Source organism: Podarcis cretensis (genome assembly GCF_951804945.1).
Source record: "Podarcis cretensis genome assembly, chromosome: 6".
NCBI classification, from domain to species: domain Eukaryota; kingdom Metazoa; phylum Chordata; class Lepidosauria; order Squamata; family Lacertidae; genus Podarcis; species Podarcis cretensis.
Window position 1 is genome coordinate 78,077,285 of NC_137175.1, and position 21,562 is coordinate 78,098,846.

Consider the following 21,562-nt stretch of genomic DNA (forward strand, 5'->3'; position numbering starts at 1 on the left):
CGCGGGAACGTCCACCTGGCCTCTCCATGTGCCTTGGGTTTCCTCACGTGACTACCCACGTCTGGTCGAGTGTTTGCTTGCTTAATACGTATTAATACCTCGCTTTTCCTCAGAAAAGTTCGAAGCAGCTCACAAACAAGAACTAGAAAATATAATAAACACAACAACACTTTTTTTATCCTCCCTTAGTCCTCCTGGGTTGCTTGCCACCTGGGTAATAAATTCGGGGGCGGAGGCGAATTTTACACAACATATTCACACAACAACCCAATGAAGGAAAGAGATACATTGGCTGAACCCAGATCACCCAATGAGCTTCCTAGTCGAGAAGAATAAAAGGCCTCCCCTCTACAAATTTACCCCCAACTCTGCTACCTCGTATTGAGAATCAGTCCTCAGTTCAAACATTTACCGAGGAAGCTGTGGTGGTGAATACGAATTCCTGTGACCCGCGTGTGGGGGCTAAATAACAAAAGAAGCGGCAGGCTGTCTGGATTCAAAATGTGGGACCTTGCACACTCTCCAGCAGGAGAGAGCCCCCAATAGCCCAGTTTAAACATGCAAAAATCAAGCAGTGGTATAGTTAGGAATACAGGTTTTTCGACGCTTTTATCCTGCCAGCTTGCAAATACAGCACTCCAGCCTTTTGCAACCAACAGACCACACCCTATTAAGTAAATTTAAAACGCTTTCCTTACAAAATGTTCCAAAGGTCAGATTCATGCATTTATCCAAGAAGCAGCAGGATACGGGCAGAATACTCTTGGGTAGAAAATACAGAAAGATGGCTTCAAACATACGCTTTAAGCTTACAACAAAGCTTGGACATGCCTTCCTTGGTCAATTAAAATGCCACAGAGAGAAGAAACAGGAATTCCTCCTCATGGAAAAGAGGGGGAGTGACTTAGCTCTGTCGTTTTAACCCCTTCATTAGCACTCATGCATAGTTATGTATTTGACTGCAATTCCCCATACAGTACATTGGTACCTCTGGTTACGTACTTACCGTAAATTCCTTCTGGAGGTCCGTTCTTAACCTGAAACTGTTCTTAACCTGAAGCACCACTTTAGCTAAAGGGGCCTCCCGCTGCTGCCGTGCGATTTCTGTTCTCATCCTGAAGCAAAGTTCTTAACCTGAAGTATTATTTCTGGGTTAGCGGAGTCTGTAACCTGAAGCACATGTAACCTGAGGTACCACTGTAGTGGTAAGCAACATGCCTTTGGATACTAGTGGAGATGCTGTAACTACTCATAGCCCAGGAGTGGGGATCCTGTGTCCCTCCAGATGTTATTGAACTACAGCTCTAGCAACCACGGCCAGGGATGAGGGGAGTTGTAGTTCAGCAACATCTGGAGAGTGAAAGTTTCCCCACACAACTGACATAGATTCTATGTTGTCTATGTCATATCATCATCATCATCACCACATGTATTTTGTCCCTGATGGGACTCAAGGCAGCCACGTTGGCTGGCTGTAGCTCTCTGGAGTTTCAGACAGAGCTCTTTCCCAGCCTTACCTAGAGAAGCTGAGGACTGAACCTTCTTCTGCAGGCAATGCTGTATGCAACCGTTGCAACAGTACTGAGCTGTCTGCTTTTGCCCCAAATGCAGACTCAGCACCTGCATGATTGGAATCCATGTCAGGTGCTCTAGACTGAGGCCTGTCTGCTCCTCCATCCCATTAAGGCCACTGCAGACTAGGTAAGTGTCCAAATTGGGCCTTGAATACTTGCAGCTGAATATGCAACTCCATGCACAGATGCAAATCATCACTTGATGAAACAGGCATAACACAATGAACATGCATGGGTGCAGAAGCCTAGAAACAACTGTCATATCAGTCTAACCAGATATTTATCTCCTTTTTTATTTTATGAATATTTTACAGAGTTTTATCAGTTACAAAAACATTAAACAAGGCACAGTAAACATATGGCACAGGTTGGGATGTTAAGTAGTTCCAGCCAGTGGGTTGCATTCAACTAAGCTATACTCAGAGTAGAGCAACTGAAATAAATAGGCCTAAGTTTGTCATGTTCATTAATTTCAATAGGTTTACTCTGAGTAGGCCTAGCATTAGATACAGCCCAGTATTTTGCAGGTGGGATTTGAATGTATACAGTACTAGGAAATTCAGATTTGTGCAATTAAGGTGGATTTAAATGCTCTGTTGCCCTTGCACAATAAATCCTTTTTTTTAAAAAAAGAAGCTGTCTTTTTGCAGTTAGGTGAAATGCATTGAGACGTGTGTAATTAACAAATGATTAATGGGAAGACATATAAAAAGTCCCTCAAAGAAATCAGAACAAATGCTTGATAAAGACCAAATAAAATATAACCTCTGCTTCTGACCAGTTCTGCCAGCATACATTTTGTGCCAGCAGCATATTTCCAGTTCTGCCAACATGGAGCTGCCAGCACATCCTATAGCCCCCTCAAGTCAAGGGAAATCAAGTACAGAATTGGGTCCTTAATTGTGCCTCATGCTTACCAGAAAACAACTATCTAGTACTGATGTAGCCAGATTTGGTGTATGATCAGAATAGTGTTTAAGCTCTGCTTTTTAACATCCCTTCCATGCAGCCTTCTGGGATGTTGCCAAGGTTTAGTTAAGCATTATTGGAGTCCAATGGACAGTGATAAATAGAAGCTTGCAGCAGCAAATTCCAAATACTGGAAGGCATTATTTGCATAGAATACACACAAAAGGGGGATTACTTATTCCAAAAGGGGAATATAAATAAATTAGGCATGATTTACAAGTCAGTTTTTGGATTTCATACAAAATGTTATAGAACTCCTCACATCTTGCATTCATATGTTATGCCTTCTCTATTACAGTATTCATATGCTATTGTTCAGCATCTAAAAGCATGCAATTTTGTAAGGATCAGCTACAAAGGAAAAGGGAAATTTAAATAATATTTCAAATCTTGATATTGGAACTGAGTCATTTTCATGGAGGATACAACTGAGTGCCAGTGATTAGGCACTTTGGACTGATTCGTGCTACGTTCTGGAGTGAACACAGAACTGTTCAGGACGTTTGAGATTTTATTTTTGCATGGGAAAGGGATAGATGTTTCTGTGCTGTTTTCATTGCTTATCACATAATATGTAGACTTTTGTTCATGTAAAGTAGGATGCCTATAGACTTGAACACGTTAAAACAGTATTGTCCCTGAAGCGTTTTTTTTTAAATGAACAGAATACAATTCTGTGACAGTTGGAAGGAAGTTGATCAATGCTACTTGGGAGTGATCAAAGTGGTAATCGTACACCCACTTATCTGGAGTAAGACCCACTAGGTTCAGTGGGACTTAGGTCCAAGCAGATATGTAGATTGCAGCTTGAAAGTTCCAGTCCCACCACCACTCTGGGAAAGAAGCAAATCCAGGGCATCGAATCACACAATGATACATTAGGAAACCTGCTCCTCAGACAGGTACTTTGGATTCATTGAATACTTTCATAATTCAGTAATTTTATCTCTTGTTGAATGCAGTTAATTTTTCGGCACATAATTTAAAGAATCACAGCTTTCAAAACCAGCCATGCTGATGAGTTCCAAGCTACACAATGCTACACTTCTACCCTCCCTGACAAAGCGGTCTGTGGAAATCAAATTGTGCTCAGCTTGCGACACCCTTTCGAAAATAAACGCATAGCTGTCAACCGTCCCTTATTTGGCGGGAAACTCCCTTATCCCAGTGCCGTGTCCTGCTGCTGTCCCTTATTGATGATGTCCCCTAAATTTCCCGGGTTTCATGCTCGCCTGGCTCGGGGGGGAAGCAGCGGGGGGGGGGGGGAGCAGCTGCCGCGTCTCCGTCTCTCCCTTTTCCCCCTCAGGGGTGCGTCGTAAGGAGACGGGTATCGGCGGGTGGGCAGGCAGTCCCTCTCTTGCGAGACTTCCACCGCGCTGCTAGGGGAAGCCGGAGGCGGCTGAGGAGGCAGCCTGAGGGAGGAGGGGGTGGGGAGGGATGCAGAAGGGCGGTGCTTCAGTGGCCGCGGCAGCACCACAACCGCCTCACGCCGGGCTCGCGGGTGGCATGGGCAAGAGTCTCTCTCCCTCCCCCCCTCTCAGGCGGGGAAGGGCCGATGGAACTCCTTGCACCAGGACGATGGCAGCCCCGACGTGCTGCTTAGCATACCCTCCAAACAGTGCAGCATTTTAATGTAGTGATTTCCCCCTCTGCATCCCTTTCATAACTCTATTTTTATAAATCATTTGTCCATCCATAGTTCAAATTTTTACTACAAGTTTTCTGTCAATCCTACTAATGTATGTAACTCTTTACAATAGCTTTTCAACTAAATTATAAACTTTCCCCATTCTTTATTAAAGAGGTCCTCTTCCTGGTTTCTAATTCTGCCTGTAAGCTTTGCCATCTCGACGTCGTTCATCAGTTTTGTCTGCCACTCTTCTTTGGTCGGGGTTGTAGACGCTTAGGATCATCTAGTCCAACCCCCTGCAAAACACAGTCAGTGGCAGCAAAAGCAGCATGGATCCATCAGTGCCGGATTTCTGTATAGGCTAAGCAAAATCCCTTATTTTGGCTGCTGATCCCTTATTTTCGAGGCTGCTGGTCCCTTATTTTCAAATCTGTAAGTTGACAGCTATGTAAATAGGTCTGTCCAGGATCGTGTCGTGAGCATCCTTCTGGCGCCTTGGCGCTCGAGTTTCCGTAGCCAAGCACACCCCCCCCCCACGTCGCTCAACGCAAGGTGCCCTTACGCGGGAGGGGGGCGAGAGAGAAAACGACTTCGTTATGCACGGCTGCTGTGGGGCGTGTGTTGGCGCGAAAGGAGCGTCTACTACGGGCTGAGGTCCTTAAGGTAACCGGCAGGGGGCGCTGCTCCAAAACACGCTCCCGGCGGAGAGACCGGGTGAGGGCAGCACGCATCGCAGCTGTCACGGCACATGCTCCTGACTGCTGGGCATGCGCACTGGCAGCAAGAACTCCCCTCTATGTGTTGTGTGGGGTTCAGCTGGGATCAAAGCAGTTGGCCGCCGCCGTTGGGAGGGCCCCTTGCGCGCGCTCCCCGCTCCCTTGTGGCTCTCTGTGTGTCCGTCCCGAGCCACGTGACCGGGGACGGTGACAAGGCACTTTTCCCCTCCTGCTGAGTCACCGTCCCTTGTCTGAAGGGAAAGCGAGGGAAGGAAGGAGAGCGGCGCCGCAGACTCTGCCCGGCTCGAGTCCCTTCCTCTTCTCCTTCCTCAGGACCCGGCGGCCAGGGGCTTCCAGCGGGCGGAGAGAGCAGGCGGCCAGCGCACATGGGGACCGAGAGCGGCAGCGCCGGGGTGCTGCTGGGGCAAGCGGGCACCCTCAACCTGCAGACGGGCAACCTGCTCAACTGGGGGCGCCTGAGGAAGAAGTGCCCGGCCACCCCCAGCGAGGAGGTGAGCCTGCGGGAAGCGGGGAGGAGACGCGTGGACGGTCCATTCTGACGACCCGCTCTTGTTGGGTCGTGAGAACGCGGAGGCGCGGGTCCCGATTCTTGCTCTCCGCGCGGGATGAGCTCCCCCCCCCCAAAAAAAAAAATACCCCACCAAAGCCAGGCCGCTGGGATCGACCGCTCCCTCATAAATAATACATATGGGGGCTGACAGGCGTTTTTTTGTTCCTCGTCGCGGAGCCTTGAAAGGGGTTATTTATTGTCTCCTTTCTGTGGCAAAAGCAGCGGGAAGCAGCGCTGGGTATGTGTGTTCCCAAAGCACGTTGGTTTTATTGACTGGGATTTTAGTTGCTGTTATACGTCTCTCTCGCGTTGAAAAGAAGAGGAAGACCCCAAACAGCACGGAGACGATGATTTGAAAACAATGTGTTGGTATTAAAATCCAGGTCTCTGTCTGAATCGGGGTGGAGGGGAATTAAAGCTTTATTGATTTCCTGGTTCTCTGCTCCGCTTTAGCCGGGGAGTTTGTGGGTTCAGAGCAATGTTGGAATCCCACCACGGAGAGTTATCTTTTTTAGAAGCGTCAGTGTTAAGTAGATATTTGTTTATGTTGCTGTGTATTTTCCTCAGCGCAAAAACAATTTGCTTCTTCCACTGTATTGTGTTTTTGTCCAATGCCTTACAGGTTGCTTCCAGGCAAACAACCTGTTTGTAGAGCATTCCCCTGATTTGTTTTGCACAAAGTTTGTAGGCAGGTTATATGACGTCGCACCAAGCAATTGTTATCACTTTCCTTGCTGCAAGAAGTCTGATTTTGTTTGGAAACCGGTTTGTTGCCCAGTAATGTGCGCTGCCGTAACTTCCTGGTTTGTCACTGATTCCCCATCTCAAAAATTGTGATAGCCTCAAAGCATCCTTAGTCTCTCTTAATAACCTTAAGAGTAGGGTTTTTTGGAAAACATTGACGCCCATCACAATTTAACAAGTGCTGTTCTGCTAAATTTTGGACATGATTTTTAAAAACCCTCTTAACAAGCACTTAGGCGAAAAGACTCCCCAAACATTTCTACATGTTTGGTATACACATGTACATCAGGGCATACACTTCCACTTTAATTTATTCTGCTATGTTTCCCCTAAACTTTTCGGAATCATAAGCAAGCGACTTTTTCCAAATCTCTTGCTAGCATTTTAGCAGTTTGATGAGCTGTTGCATGTTTGATCAGGCAACTTACTGGAAATTGGATAGGCAGTTATGCCTTTGACATCAGCCTAACTTAACTACTCAACACCTTGTAGTGCTAAAGGTTTTTACATTAAATCTGTTTAGGCTTTTTACGACCCCAAACTTGTTAGCTAAATACATGTCTAGCTTAACAGTTAAATGTGAGCATCTTGAACTGTGTTGTGGCATGTAGCTGCAAAAACTTCCTTGCCTCACCCTGGTTGTAATTGACATATGGAATCCTGTTGTAATTAGTTTGGCATCGTATTGCCTCTTCAGGCTATACTGACAGGCAGCGCTGTATTGGTCTTATGCTTGGGGGTCAGTCCCTTTTAAACAGCCTAAAAATGATCCTGTAAAACTGCATTTCATTCTAATCATTTTCTTTTTGTTTTATTACTTATTTATTAAATTTGTATACTGCTCTTCATCCAAAGATCACAGGGCGGTTCACAACACAAAAATACAAAACGAGGACACAAAATCCATAATAAAAACAAGAACAAAAACAAACCAATAACTCCCCCTCCCACAAATACATTTAAAAGAACATAGAATTTTAATCAGCCTGATTAAAGAGAAACATTCCCCCCCCCCCGGCACCTAAATATATGTAATAAATATAAATAAATTTTATTATGGCTAATGCAATCTATTCAAAGACAAGATATCTTCTGGACTAAAGTGTTCATGTATCATACTGACCTAGTTATTTTCTTATAATTGTCAATTTCCTTCACCCCCAGTGTGCCATAAGGTGATATATTATAGTATTTTGTAACCCAAAGTAGTCATCCTTAGCTTGAGGAAAGTTTTTCCCAAGCTTACTTTTATTCTCAGCTATCCCACAATAGCCATTTATACTCAAAACAGTTGGTATTTAGAGGACTTTTGCTTTCAGATCATACTTCCACCTTGATATGAGAAGAAAAGTTTATCACAGCCACAAATCACAATAACCTTTTTTCGCCCTTTCAAAAGTACGTATAGTGAGTGTGTAGCAATAATTAAAATTTGCTTTGTGGCTTCTTGGGAAAGTACATTGCTAATCTATTGGATAACTGGCTTGCCGTACTGTTGTTTTTAATTATTATTCTAAAGATGAGGTTCAGTTCTTAGCACTGAGCATCTATAAAGCCAGCAGCTTAGTTTCAGAACATGGATTACCAGGCTTGGGAGCCATTGTTCTGCAAACTATAGGCCCCCATACCATTCTGAGGCAGTAATGAAGTTATGTTTGGCAGCTATCCCGTAGCCTGCTTGAATATAATGAAAGCCTCAGTTCAAATCAAAATAGAGGTGAGTATTACTTTTACAATAGGCAGGGTGGGAGCAATACTAGTAATAATAGTAAACTACAACACAGCTTGTGTAGTTTATTGTTGTTCTTAGTATGCTATTAGAGAAGTTGTGTAGTTTTTATGAATTTCATGTGCTTTTGTGTGAATGTGCTGATATTATAATGTTTTGTATTATGCTTATGTTTTTAAATATGTTGCGTGTTGCTTGGGAAAGGGCCAACGAGTCTAATTAATAATAATACTGTACTTCCCTGAAGGGAACTGCTCTGACACATGTAAAACATACCTACCAGAAGCATGGGTTCCTATTTTATTATCTTTTTTTCTCTGCATACAACTACAGTATTGTTTCTAACCCTGTGGCTTTCAAGCTGAAAGCCAGAAAACGGGGGTTCCTCAGTGAGAATTTCAGTAGCGATGGACAGGTTTTCTGAAAAGACTGTTTGTGCACTACAACTCGTCTGGCCCTGTAATGTGTAGCTGCAGGGAAGGGTTGGGTGTGTTACAGGGCGTAGTCTCAGTTCATTCCAGGTGATGGTAAATGGCATTCACTGGCTGCCAAAAAATTTGGCCAGCAGCCTACAAAAACCGAGTGTGGCTCATAGAATACACCCCAGAATCCTTTGGAAGATGTAGACCGCTCAGAGATTCCTCAGCACAGACCACTCAGTGGGGAAGGGGTTCCCCAAAGCTAGAAACTTTGAAAACCACTGGGGAATTGAGTCAGATAATAAATTTGAAGCTTATTTCTGTAACTGCGCTTTTTACACTTTACAAACTGTCCAAAGCCATCACAGCAGGGAACAGTAAATATGAGGGCTGTTAACTGATTAAAGAATTATTAGTTGGCCTCTTAACCAATTATTATTGGCCTCTTAACCAATGAAGTTAATTGACGAGTTATGTTTAAATACCGTAACATGGTATCAGAATCTCAGTTAATAAGGTGCCTTTCTGAAATTCTAAAGAGTGTGAGGTAGCTTCCAATTCACTATATTCTAGTACTAAAAGTCACATTTAGTTTTCTCATTCCGAAAGTTTGGCAAAATTAAACATGCCCACAACATGCTTAATATTTGCCTTTCATTGAATTGTTTCACAACAATTAAATCAGTCAAACCATTTTAAAGCTTTACTTAGGATGAATTTGTAGCTTTTGCAAATGATCTTTGCATGAGAAATACACTACTACAAGACCAGGTGCTAGATTTTGCTTCTCTTCCCTTTTTAAAAATAATAATGGAAGTTGTTGCTCATTCAGACCTGGACTCAAACTTCCCTATGCCTTGCTAACTGAAAAAGTTAATTGATCATTCCATTCAGTATCAGCAACTCTCAATTCAGATCACAGTGATGTTGAACAGGAAGTTGAAACTTGTCCAAGGAGACATAAAGAAGACAGTGGTCTATTGGTGAACCACTGGCCAATTTTTAGATGAAGGCTTATTGCCGACTGCTGGGTTTGCTGGATTCTGATACAGAGAAAGACACTTAGTTTCTTAAGCAAGAGTTCATACCTGTGGTTCTAGCTTATATGTTACATAAACCACTGTTTTTTGTGACAGGAACAAGCCACAGCAAGCCTTACATTCTTGTACCCCTCCACTGCCCTCCTCTAGCACAATTTTCCAGTGCTTTAGGTTTTGGTGACTTGTTCCTCCTTTTCTTTGCCCCCAAAAGTCATGAATCTGCTGCATTATTTGAGGGTTCCTCTCATTTCCCATCTAGGCCCCTGATGTGACCTTATGCAGGCCACCCGCTTTGCCTAATGGGAGAAGGGAGCAATACTTTAAAACCAGCATGGTGAATTGCAGAAAAAATAGGATTCCTTTCCTTTTTACTGTTTCCTGTTTACATTTGTCCTCACATTTTTGTTCTATCCATGTACCCAGATATAATTTGCTTTGTTTGTGTACATAAGAGAGAAGATATAGGGATCAGCAGAGGCAAGTTTAATTTCCTTTTCGCACTGTATTGCAAAATTGAAACCAAGCAGTGTTGAATAGTGAATATGTTGCTTTGCAGCTGTGGGATTGCATTCAGAAAACCTTAAATGAGTGGAGTTCAAAGATCAGCCCAGATCTATTGCAGGTAAGTGACTTTTCATGTTTTGTGTTTCCTTGCTAGTATGCTAGTCAAATAATTAGATTTTTCTCTGGCCCAAACTCAGTCTGTCCTTGTTAAATGAAATTTATTGCTGGAGAGAGAAACAATATAATGAAAGTTATCATAGAAGAATTAAAGTGTCTTTACCTAGAACCAAAATGATAATAAAGTCAGAGGCAGGCATTCCTTCCCATTCCAAAGAGTAGGGATGGGCAGGTGGAGAGCTGACACATACAGTGGTACCTCGGTTAAGTACTTGTTCCGGAGGTCTGTTCTTAACCTGAAACTGTTCTTAACCTGAAGCACCACTTTAGCTAATGGGGCCTCCCACTGCCGCTGCACCACCGGAGCACGATTTCTGTTCTCATCCTGAAGCAAAGTTCTTAACCCGAGGTACTCTTTCTGGGTTAGCGGAGTCTGTAACCTGAAGCGTATGTAACCCAAGGTACCACTGTACATGGTCACTGCCCTCCATATGCTTCTTTGTGCCACAGAGCAGGACCTTGGAGGGCAAATGGAGTGTCCAGACAGGTTCCTGTGGGAAGAGGCGATCCTTTAGGTAATTGGAATCCCAAGCCATTTAGGGGTTTAAATGTCCAAAGCAGCACTTTATCATGGACTGAATGGACACAGAGGAATGGTGGGAGGCACCAGCTGGGGAACCCCCAAGGAAGAAGGCTCAGAGCCCAGGGATTGGTGGTGGGACGACGATGAGTCGTCAGAAGGAGAAGAGGAAGAAGATTGGGAAGAGGTGTTGGAAGCTGAAGAGGTAACAGGGTTTAGTGAGCAGGGAGAGTCAAGTTCCCCTCCCTTCTGGTCTCCCAGAACCAGAAGAAGCATGAAGAGGGAAGAGCAAAAACAGGCACACTGGCAGAGTCTCAGATTGCTTGGGAAGGACCTGGGAGAGGAGGAGACTTAGGCAGCTGGGGCAAGACAGAGACATTGATTCTCCACAACTGTCTCATAGGGACAGTATTTACCGAGAAGAGTTGCTGTGCTTATGAGGCCTGGCACTACTGAGCAGACCTTGTTTCTTCTAATAAAGAGTTAATTTCGCTTACTCCATGTGATTTATTGCTGACCCACTCCTGCCAGTCCCATTTTGCAATTAGAACGGGACCAGAGGCCCTGTAATTGAATGGTTTGTGTAAACATAACCCCGTGACTGTTTTTATTTTCTTTTTAAAACTGTTTGTTGCATGTGTTTTTATTTCATGCCCTGCATTTTTGAGGCTGAATGCAGGCATAACATAAAACGAGGACTCTCAGAATATGTGTAGTGCTTCAAATCTGCCTTCCATACTGAAGATGTGCTTTGCCTTTCACGCAGTTTGATGAGGTGCTTGTCAGACTTGCCCTCTGCGGCCTCCAGCTGTGCAGTGTGGACCAGGCCTTTTGCAACTGGGTGCCTTGGACAGGGGGATTCCAGGACTTTTGTCTCAAGCATCTACTGCAGAGTTGTTTGCTCTCCCTCCCCGCCCCATATGAAAACAGAATTTTGGTGACGCTCAAGGCTGCTTTTTATATGTCTTCTCTAATGACACAAGATGTGCTTAGCTGCCAATACTGGTAAGCTTCTTCTGACTGTCAACGTATTTATTTGCAGGAGCTGCCTGAAACCCTTGAATGTACTCTAGCCCAAGCAATAGAAAAGATCAATCCTGAAGAAAGGGAAGAACTGAAAGTTTCAGGTATAATTTGTTTGTTGACTTCATTGGGAGAGATGGGATGGAGCAGGGGCCAGTGTTAGTCAACCAGCTTCTTAGCTACAGAGAGTCACTTTCCTCTGGGGACTTATGGAATATTAAATTGAACAGGTTGGGGAATTGAGTAAGAGGTCCAGCATAGCACATTTTAACTGTGTTATGAATGGATTGGGCTGTAGAGCTGAAAGGCAGCAGAGTCTGCCATTGGCCAGGAGACCAAAGCTCGTTTCTCTGCATATTATATGCTGCTTTTGTTCAATTACCTTCAGTAAAGTATCATCACTTACTTTCTCTTGGGACCCTTATCTGCATTATTCTAGTCACTCTGCTGACAAGGATTGCAGTCGAGGATCTGCTAACTAAACAACCTGATGACTAATTCATAGGAGGATCTGCTAACTAAACAACCTGATGACTAATTCATAGGACAAAGCAATATTATTTACTCCCTTTTAATATTTTTATCCTGCTTTTCAGACAATTGTCCTCTCCCAAAGGAGATCACAGAAATAAAAAAGGATCATTAAACCCTGCTTACCTGGGTGTATTTGAATTTAATATGCTTACTTCTGAGAAAACATGGTTAGCATTGCACAGTTAGTAGTTCATCTGCATTTAGGCTGCGTTTGCACCATGATTTAGCATTATGAGGCCAAGCCTTTGCAAGTCTCTGGCTTGCACACACGCGCACACCGCAGGTTTGTTTATCTGGCTTGCTCTGGAGAACTATAGTTAAGAGTGACCCCAGTTAAGGATACTGTGGTTAATAAAAAATAGAAGCATAAATGCTTGATCGCCTCCTCACAGCCACACCAGAAGGGAGGGGAGAGTGCATGAGCCCTGGGCTTGCAGATGTATCCAAAGTGCGTACCACCAGAACTTTGGTACTGCTTTGCTTATATATCATTGCATCCATATTGCTGTTTCCAAAGTCTGTACTCAACAAAAATCTTCAGGATCATCTCATAGCCTCAGGCAATGCATATCTTTTTCTTTCTTTTCTTCCTTAAAGCAGCTGGTGCCACTGTTGCAATGCTGGAAGTAAAATGAAAACAGAACTGGGACAAATGTGAGGGAATGGCCAATTGCATAACACATCAGCCTGTAAGCTTCCAGAGGCCTCCGGCTGTTGGATACAGAATGGTGTGTTAGGTGGTCTCCTTCTGGTCTCCTTCAGTAAGGGGCAATTCTGAAGTTTCTCAAAGAGAGGGCAGACATTTCTAGGTTACAGCACAGTTGCAGAAGGGTTGTGGAACCATCCTAGTGCTCTGTATAGATAGTGGCTATCCTTGCATCCTGAAAATGAAAACAGTTGTTAGTTCAAAAATAGCTACATAAATATGAGTAAATCTTGCTGAGAGGTGTGTGCCAACCTGGGTCTCTCTTGGGCTTGGTATTGAAGGCACAGCCAATAATCTTTCATATATGCTTCCTGAACAACAAGTTAATGAACTACTTTGAACCAAGGTTTTTATCTGAGTTGATAAGGCAATCTCAGTTCCATCAATGATTCTGAGAGTACCTACCATAAAAAAAAACCAAACATCTATTGTAAGTGAAATCAAGAAGCAGGTTTTTCATCACCATGTTCTAGGCTGAGCCATGGGCTAAGGCTAAGTGTGAGGAACCTTTGTCCCTCCAGATGTTGGTGAACTACGACTCCCATCATCCCTGGCCATCAGTGATGCTTGCTGGGGCTGATGGGATTTGGCTGAAGGACCAAAGGTTCTCCAACCCCTGGACTAACAACATAAAACAACATTTCTGCCATTCTTTAACTCATCCAGTGCGTCAGGAGCTCATTGGCAAAAATTCCTTGTCTTCACATGTAGAGAAATAATCTGTGGGCCGCTGTTCACCAAAAGGACCTGAGCAAACATGTCTTAAGTCAAATTGCTTTGAAATCTAACCTTTCTATAAGCTTGTTTTGCATTTCATCTGAATGGGAGGCTTGCCTAGAAATCTATAAACCTAGAAATAACCTAGAGCAGCAAATAACCCTTAACTCAGTCTCTGAAAGGCGGACATTGTGTAATATACATCAGACTTTTGAATTGGAACAATTGGTGTTCTTGGGAATTAATTGCTTTTGGGAGGGGAACTTCTTGCATTTTTGTTGTTCTTGTTGCTTTATAGCGAAGTTGTATTTGTGCAAGACATCAACATAAAGAAAGGAGGAGGCTGCATAATTCTTCCCAGCCTTTCTAGGAGACTCTAGAATTTGAACACGGGACCTTCTGCATTCAAATTATGTCCTCGGCCGCAGTGTTTTGGTCATTCATCTGTGCAGATTTGATGTGCTATTAAATGGTCAGAAACACACAGTTGGGAATTTGCATTATTTGCAGGTGTTGCTTTCCCTTATTAACTCGTCTTTTATTTTCAGCAAAATTGTTTATCGCGGGATCAAACACTTCATCAATCAGAGAAGCAGTCAGTATGAGTAAGTTGGCAACTTACATTTGAACATATCCAAAGTTTGCAGGGTCTTTTCTTTTTCTTTTTAAAGCCTGTTCTGGCTCTGAAACAGAGAAGCTTTTCCTAGTCATGAATGTTTTAAACATCTATTGACCTTTGTACCTTTTCCCTACTGTCTTTGAACAAAGTTGGCAGACAGTGAAATGAGGGCGGGGAAGGAATAACTTTCAGTCGAGGGGCTGCATTTCTCGTGGTTTCCTTTTCAGGGTCCATCTTTCAAATAATAGATGCAGCTAAATGGAATGTGAGCAGGGCTGACCAGTGCATGCATACATACCTGAACATACCTCACATATTACATGTATGCTTACATATACAGCACACAACACGCACATAATTAGGTTTGGGGGGAATGTTTGCATTGGAGACAATAAGACTTCTAACCTAAGTGCAGTTGGGCGAGGGTGCATTTCCAGCAAGGGGGTATGGCAGCAGTGACCCTCACAATTGACCATGCCACATTTCGGCTTTGGAGGAGTGGGGCTCCTATTGGCTTTAATATTAGGCTTTTTTCAAACCTAATTTTAGTAGGCCAGAAGTGCACACCGACTTACTAAGAACTGGAAGAAATCCAGATTTTGCATTGCAGAGCAAGCTTCAATTCAAGCAAAAATTAGTCTTTTGTTTTTCTGATAGCTAAACTCTGAAAATAACCCTTTTGTGTGGTTTCCTTGGTGTACTATTGTATGTTCAGAACAATTAAGAACTCTGCTTTCCTTCCTCTCTTTTCAGCATATTTTGCTGCAAATACCTATTGTATAGGTTCTTTCTTGTAATTCAAAAATAGTTTAGCTTGATCTTGTAAAATTGATTTGTATCTGCAGGGATTTTGTGGATTCAGGGAATTGAACATTTATACAAGGAGATAGAATAAGTGATCAGAAGACAAGTAGATTCGTGTTTCTTAAAGCCTCCTGTAAATCATTTTTATTCTATTTAAGCATGAAAGTTTCTCTCTCTTTTTTTTTAGCATGTTCTGCCCTTGGTGTCGACCAGTTAGATTCCGTGATAATTGCTCCTCCTCCAACCGAAGACGGAATTAATCTTTCCTTAGAATATTTACAACCTTACTGGGCAGAGCTTGAAAACTTAGTTCAAAACAAAAAGATTGTTGCCATAGGGACTTCTGATCTAGATAAAGCACTGTTGGAGCAACTGTTCTTGTGGGCGCAGGTAAAAGGCAGTCTATTCAACTGAAATAACCTGGATCTGCTGCTTTTTCTGTTAATATGTTTTGCTGAATATATTATGAAATCAGATCCAGTTTTAAACCTGAGTACAATATAGACACTTTATAGCCAGCTGGGCAAGCATGTAGTTGCATCGCTATATTTGATATGTAAAGCTTTTTTTTTTTTAATTTAGAAAACGGAGCAGCTTTCCATTGTCATAAAAAATGTGCAGTCACTTAATTAAATATAATGTAAGGCAAACACCATAGCGCTAGCTTATATTTGAAGGAAAGCTGAAATTTTTAATTTTTTCTAGGTGAAACCAAGCAGTAACCAGGTGAATCTTGCATCCTGTTGTGTGATGCCACCAGATCTGACTGCATTTGCTAAAGAGTTTGATATCCAGCTTTTGACTCATAATGATCCAAAAGGTAAGGTCCTGTTAATTGCCTTGATAGAGTAGACCAAAGGTCTATTTATGCTTTGCCATTTTATGATCATTAAGAATTAGCTGTATTATCACAGAGTTAGTTCCATATTCTGTGCAGGGCACAATGTATACAAAAAGAACTTTTTCTGGATGCCAGCTTAAATCAAAGCCAGAATAGCTCAGCCCAATGTTTGAGGACAACATGTGCATAAGGTGCACTGCCTGTTATCATTTGAGCAAAGAATTCATTATTCCCACCTTTTTAACAATGAATTTCTGGCTTATATCACTTGTATGTTTGGAGATTTTAAAAACTGGTATTGATTTGGACTTAATGCAGTCAAGGAACTCATTCAGCAGGCAAAACATAAAGTCATTTGTAGAGATAACACCGCAGCAAAGATGTGCATAGCAATAAGCCAGGAGATAAATCCTGCAGTGCTGGATTAGTTTGAACAAACCTGGACTTTTAAAATAATGTCCAAACTAACATATTATAAAAGGTCAAGTAATGAACAACTGTAGAAGGTTCTGGAGTGTTGGTCTTGGTGATGTTCTGGCATGTCAAATATCAGGACTTTCAACCATATAGTGTAATTTGCTTTATTGTAATTACATGTATACATATTTCAAGTATGATTGGCATTCAGATTGGTATTTTGAATGCTGGTAGCTCAATTTCCTAAAAGCTTTGCTAATCATCACCTTCTCCTGTCTCTGTTCTAACCTTAGAACTCCTTTCCGAAGCAAGCTTCCAAGAAACACTTCAGGAAAGTATCCCAGATTGCCAAGTGCATGAATGGACTCCACTGTGGCTTCTGCGATATTCAGTCATTGTTAAGAGCAGAGGAGTCATCAAATCCAAAGGCTACATCTTGCAAGCTAAAAGAATCCCAGCATCTTAAGATGGACCTTGGCATTAACCTGTATCTGAAAGGCCCTGTCTCTGCTATATCATTGCACCAAGATGCAAACTGGAATTTGTAAAGACCAAAATGTTTTATTATCAAGTAGTCAGTGAAGCCCAAATTACATATTGGAGTAAGAGGCTAATACCATGTTTCTCTATCAATTTCCTTTTATTTCATACATGGGTGTTTTGTGTTGAGTTCAGCTTGCTCACTTGTGAAATATTATTTTTCATTAACTGTTCGGGTGATTTAGAGATGATATATAAATAAAAATATTTGAAATATTTTAATGACTAATATAAACAGAATTTGACTAGGTATATTTTGATTGAAATATTTCTGTTTGCAAGGAGTAATGTAACTTGTTAAACCTTATTGCTGCTAAGCGGACAGCAGAGTAAATTTGGGAACACTGGTGGAATGAGCACTCTGATTTTAAACCAGAGATGTAAAATTCAGGGTATGCAAGTAAATTGTTTAATATATTCATGAATGTACTTCCCCACCACTCCTGTCATAATACAGTGTAATACTTGTATTATGTAACTTTTTTCTTCTATCATGTCTGTACTACATTTCTCTTGATATACGCCCACGGAGATGGGTGTTTCTGTATTGGAGAGCACTGGTCAAAAATATAATTAACTTTGTCAAAGTTTACCTAGTTTCATTTTGCCAGTGCTAAAGCATGATTTACATTTTGAGACCCATAGAAAGATGATTGGCTTTATATATAACCTTGACATCACATACAGTATAGATCAGGGGTTCCCAAATTTGAGTCTCTAGCTTCTTTTTGGACTACAATTCCCATCATCTCTGACCACTGGTCCTGCTAGCTAGGGATGATGGGAGTTGTAGTCCCCCCAAAAAGCAGGAGACCCAATTCTGTCTGAAAATCAGAGCTGTCATAGTTAAACGAAAATTAGTTTGGGTTGGTTCCAGACTGAATAAGCGTATAGCCACTGAAATAAATGGAATTTGTTACTCATGACTGACTTAAATCCTGATGATTTACAGCAGGTCCACTCAAAGCATAACTAAGGGCTTATCCACACTTTTGCTTTTCCCACCACTTTATCCTGGGAAAACCTATACACTGCTGAATCAGAGCAGACGTCAACTGGGTTTTCAATGGATTGAAGTTTCCTCCGATTCAGTGGTAAAGAGCAGGTTTTCCTGGGGAAAGTGGCTGGGCAAATGGAAAACCACTTGGACCCGTTCAAAGTGTAGGCAAGCCCTTTGTGTAACATCAACCCTTTGTTTTTGTCAACTAGTTTGGTGCATTCAGTGTTCTGGACTGCCTTTAACCTATGAAAACTTCTATAACTGAAGCAGTTTTCTAGTTTTTCATTTAGTGTATAGCCAAATACATTTTGGAGGTTTTACACCATTTGAGGAAGGTTAACATTTGTATTTGTATATGTATACCTATTTAATGCACTAATGACAGGTTTCATGAGGGGTGGTAAACTTTTATCTGAAGTCCAGAGTTCTACATTCTAATTAAAAATAGCATCATAATGGGTAGCTAGAAAGAGTAAATGCTTTTGTACTGTCTATCATATCCTGTTTATGTACTTTAATCCATTCCAGTGGGCAAACTTCTCAAGTTTTTATAAAGTTTTTGAATAAGGGGGTTTAAGCATGTGGTGATGTTTGGGTCCTAAAATGTTTTAAGTAAAGCTTCTCAGACAGGATTCTGGCGTAAACTTTGATTTGCAGCATAAATATCCAAATAATTCTGGCGATATTGCTAAAAATAGTGAAAAATACTGAATGTGCAGGATGTCTGTTTATGGAAATTTGGGGTTGCAAAACAAAAGATGTAGACAGCTGCAGTTGTATGTAGTCTGCTTCAGAATTAACTGGTTTTATTTAAACTTCTGTACCTAATGAGCTTTTACTAGTTTGAAAATCATTGTTGATTAAAAAAAACCCTTGCTTTACAGAAATTTGCTGGTAACTGTTTCTCCTCTTTGTGTGTATCTCTATATAAATTTTCAAATAATATTGCAGGTTATGTTGTCCTTTTTTGGAGTTAGGGAGTGAGGAACTGCAGATTTTGGTTTGGATTTTCTCCAGCCAGCATGAAGAACACTAGATGGAATGCTTCCCATAAAATAAGAAGATGAAATAAAACTTTAAAACAGATTTTAAACTATGCATGTTATCTGGAAAACATACACATACTGTATCCCAAATATGGAAGCAGAACACATTTTTGGTGACACTATGCCAAGAGAAAGATTTCCTTTCAGACAGGCCTCAGTTTGAGTCAAGGCTCTACCCCATCCAGCGCTTCTTTTTAGTACTTCTTTTTTGTTCATTTTAATACTGTATTAAAATGGGTGACATAACCAAATAGGTGACATAACCAAATTCCTCAACACATATTGTACTCTAATCTTAAGCTGCCATATTTCAAAAAGTAAAAACCAGGACACTCTGGTTTTTTTTAATTGATTTGGCTAAGATCCAGGACAAAGCACCGCCTTTTGGAAATTCCCCCGGATGTCAATGCCGCCTTTGAAATCCCGGGAAAAGCCAGGTGTATGGCAGCCCTGTCTTGTGTTTTCAGATATATTTGAGTCTAGTCAAAAGGAGTAAGTTATCTGAAACTATACCAACCTTAGTTTCTGCGCGTAACTACCAATCCACACTAAGAGTAGCAACACTAGCAATGCTGCTAAATTTCCTTCATGCAAATTCCTTCTAAGTGCAGAAAAGACTTTTCCTTTCTGGAACATTATTTTTCTCTGTTCTTCTACCTCCATAAACCTTTCTGCCATAAAACAATGAACAGCTGGTCATCCTTGTCTAAAAGAAGCACCTCTGTGATGCAAGTCTACCACCTCAATGAGAACTACAAAGGAGTAAAATCCTAGCTAGGTCTTTTAGGCAGTGGTTCACAATTGGTGTCCGCGGATCCCAGGGTGTCCACATAACCCACCCAGGGGATCTGGGAGCAGTGCTTTTTCTTTTAAAAATGTTTAGGGGTACTCTCATTTTCCTACTCATATTGAAATACTGCCCCTCAATGAGGCAAAACTCAGATTCACCAAATGTTTAGGGGTATGCATACCCTGCATCCCCCTAGAAAAAAAAGCACAGTGTGGGAGCATTCACATAACACAAACTACCATAGAGATGTCAAAATTTTCAAAAGTAGAAGCTCCATGGCTTGGTTTTTGAAAAACAGAGTCCTCAATAATTAGCTAATTGGAAACCACTGTTATATGGCATTGTTGGTTTAATGTTGAACTCTTAACTCGTGTGTGTGTGTGTGTGTGTGTGTGTCTCACACACCAGAGGCTTCCCAACAAAAATACACAAGACAAGAAAACTATCAAAAAAGCAAATACATTAAAAAGTTACCAGAGATGAGGATCTGTAGCTCTCCAGATATTATTTATGCTACAGCTGCCATCCCTGGCAATAGTTGTGCTGGCTGGAGGTGATGGGGGTCCAGCAGCAGCTGTAGGGTCAGTAGGACATAGGTTATGGGGAAGAGAGTTGTGCCCCTCTTTGTATCAAGTTATCTCAAAAATTACCAGTCCCAGATTTTCTTGTGCTCAGGCAGGTGGGATAGGCAGAGCACTATATAATTGATCCCAGGAGCAATCCCAGAGCTGCTTACAGGATTTGCAGCCCCTCCTGCGTCAAGGAATTAAGTGCTGTGATCTTCCATGTGTCAGATCCATTTGGTAATGTGCTTGCACACTACAATTTTTTAAAGCAGTGACTGCACCGGCTGAGAGGGAGCAGGTGTTTTCTTAATCTTCTCTCTAGGCTGTTCCATAACAATGTTCTTTTTATAGCTTGGAATACGTCAAACATTGCAATTATAAAATATTAAAAACCCATAAAGTCAAAAAGTACATAAATACAGCAAACAAAATTCATTAAACCTCCAAATATGAACACAGGTTTTGGGTTTAAAAGAGGTCCATGCTACAACTGTCTGGGTCTTTACCTATCAATAGAAAGGTGTAAATTGGTGCAAACTAAGCTTCCCTGCAGGGACGCGGGTGGCGCTGTGGGTTAAACCAGAGCCTAGGGCTTGCCGATCGGATGGTCCGCGGTTCGAATCCCCGTGACAGGGTGAGCTCCCGTTGCTCAGTCCCTGCTCCTGCCAACCTAGCAGTTCGAAAGCACGCCAGTGCAAGCAGATAAATAGGTACCGCTCTGGCGGGATGGTAAACAGCGTTTCCGTGTGCTGCTCTGGTTCACCAGAAGCGGCTTAGTCATGCTGGCCACATGACCTGGAAGCTGTATGCCGGCTCCTTCGGCAAATAAAGAGATGAGCATCGCAACCCCAGAGTCGGCCACGACTGGACCTAATGGTCAGGGGTCCCTTTACCTTTACAGCTTCCCTACAAGGGCTGCTCCCTTAGTGGGGTGCCACTAAAAGTTCCAGGGGGTGGGGGTTACCTGCCTCTCTTCATGTGACAGAGGCAAAGCTTCTGAAGTGGATCTTATGGTTAAGATAGGCACTTACAGTCCTACAGGTAACCCAGTCCCAAGCCATTTGGGCTTTAAAGGTCAAAAGCAGCACGTCTGGAAATGCTAAAGGTATGGCGGTGATTAAGCAGCAGCCCTCGCTCAGAAAACATTTTGAAGTTGTGTTGCAGATAAAAAACAGAAAACTGTCAGTCCCGCTCTCAGGAAACGGACAAGCCAGGGCGCCAGTTCCTAAAAGCTTTTCCCCTTCCTTTATCAGAATTTCCCTTACCCTGCTGAAGGAAATTTGCTCTAATTCCCACCCCCACCTTCAACAGACCTCCTGTCTGCAGACTAAGAGAGCATTATTGTCATAATCGTTTGTTTTATTTA

General features: G+C 42.2%; 1 protein-coding gene and 1 long non-coding RNA gene across 2 annotated transcripts; one reads left to right on the forward strand and one right to left on the reverse strand.

Moving 5' to 3' along the window:
• Positions 1 to 4,963: 4,963 nt before the first annotated feature.
• On the forward strand, positions 4,964 to 18,880 carry GCLM (glutamate-cysteine ligase modifier subunit). Its single transcript, XM_079981724.1, has 7 exons — positions 4,964 to 5,401; positions 9,949 to 10,014; positions 11,636 to 11,720; positions 14,122 to 14,178; positions 15,184 to 15,386; positions 15,702 to 15,816; positions 16,548 to 18,880. The coding sequence occupies exons 1-7, from the start codon at positions 5,276 to 5,278 to the stop codon at positions 16,718 to 16,720; spliced, it is 825 nt and encodes a 274-aa protein (XP_079837850.1). The 5' UTR covers positions 4,964 to 5,275; the 3' UTR covers positions 16,721 to 18,880.
• On the reverse strand, positions 12,174 to 21,402 carry LOC307218932. The gene is made up of 2 exons (XR_013840153.1): positions 21,228 to 21,402; positions 12,174 to 13,031 (listed from the first exon to the last, which is right to left on the reverse strand). It is a non-coding gene; the product is annotated as an uncharacterized lncRNA (long non-coding RNA).
• Positions 21,403 to 21,562: the final 160 nt, after the last annotated feature.

Coding starts and splice junctions, on each gene's coding strand:
- GCLM (XM_079981724.1), top strand. CDS start 5,276: ATGGGGACCGAGAGCGGCAGCGCCGGGGTGCTGCTGGGGCAAGCGGGC. Junction 5,402..9,948: donor CGGCCACCCCCAGCGAGGAG/GTGAGCCTGCGG, acceptor GTTGCTTTGCAG/CTGTGGGATTGCATTCAGAA. Junction 10,015..11,635: donor TCAGCCCAGATCTATTGCAG/GTAAGTGACTTT, acceptor ATTTATTTGCAG/GAGCTGCCTGAAACCCTTGA.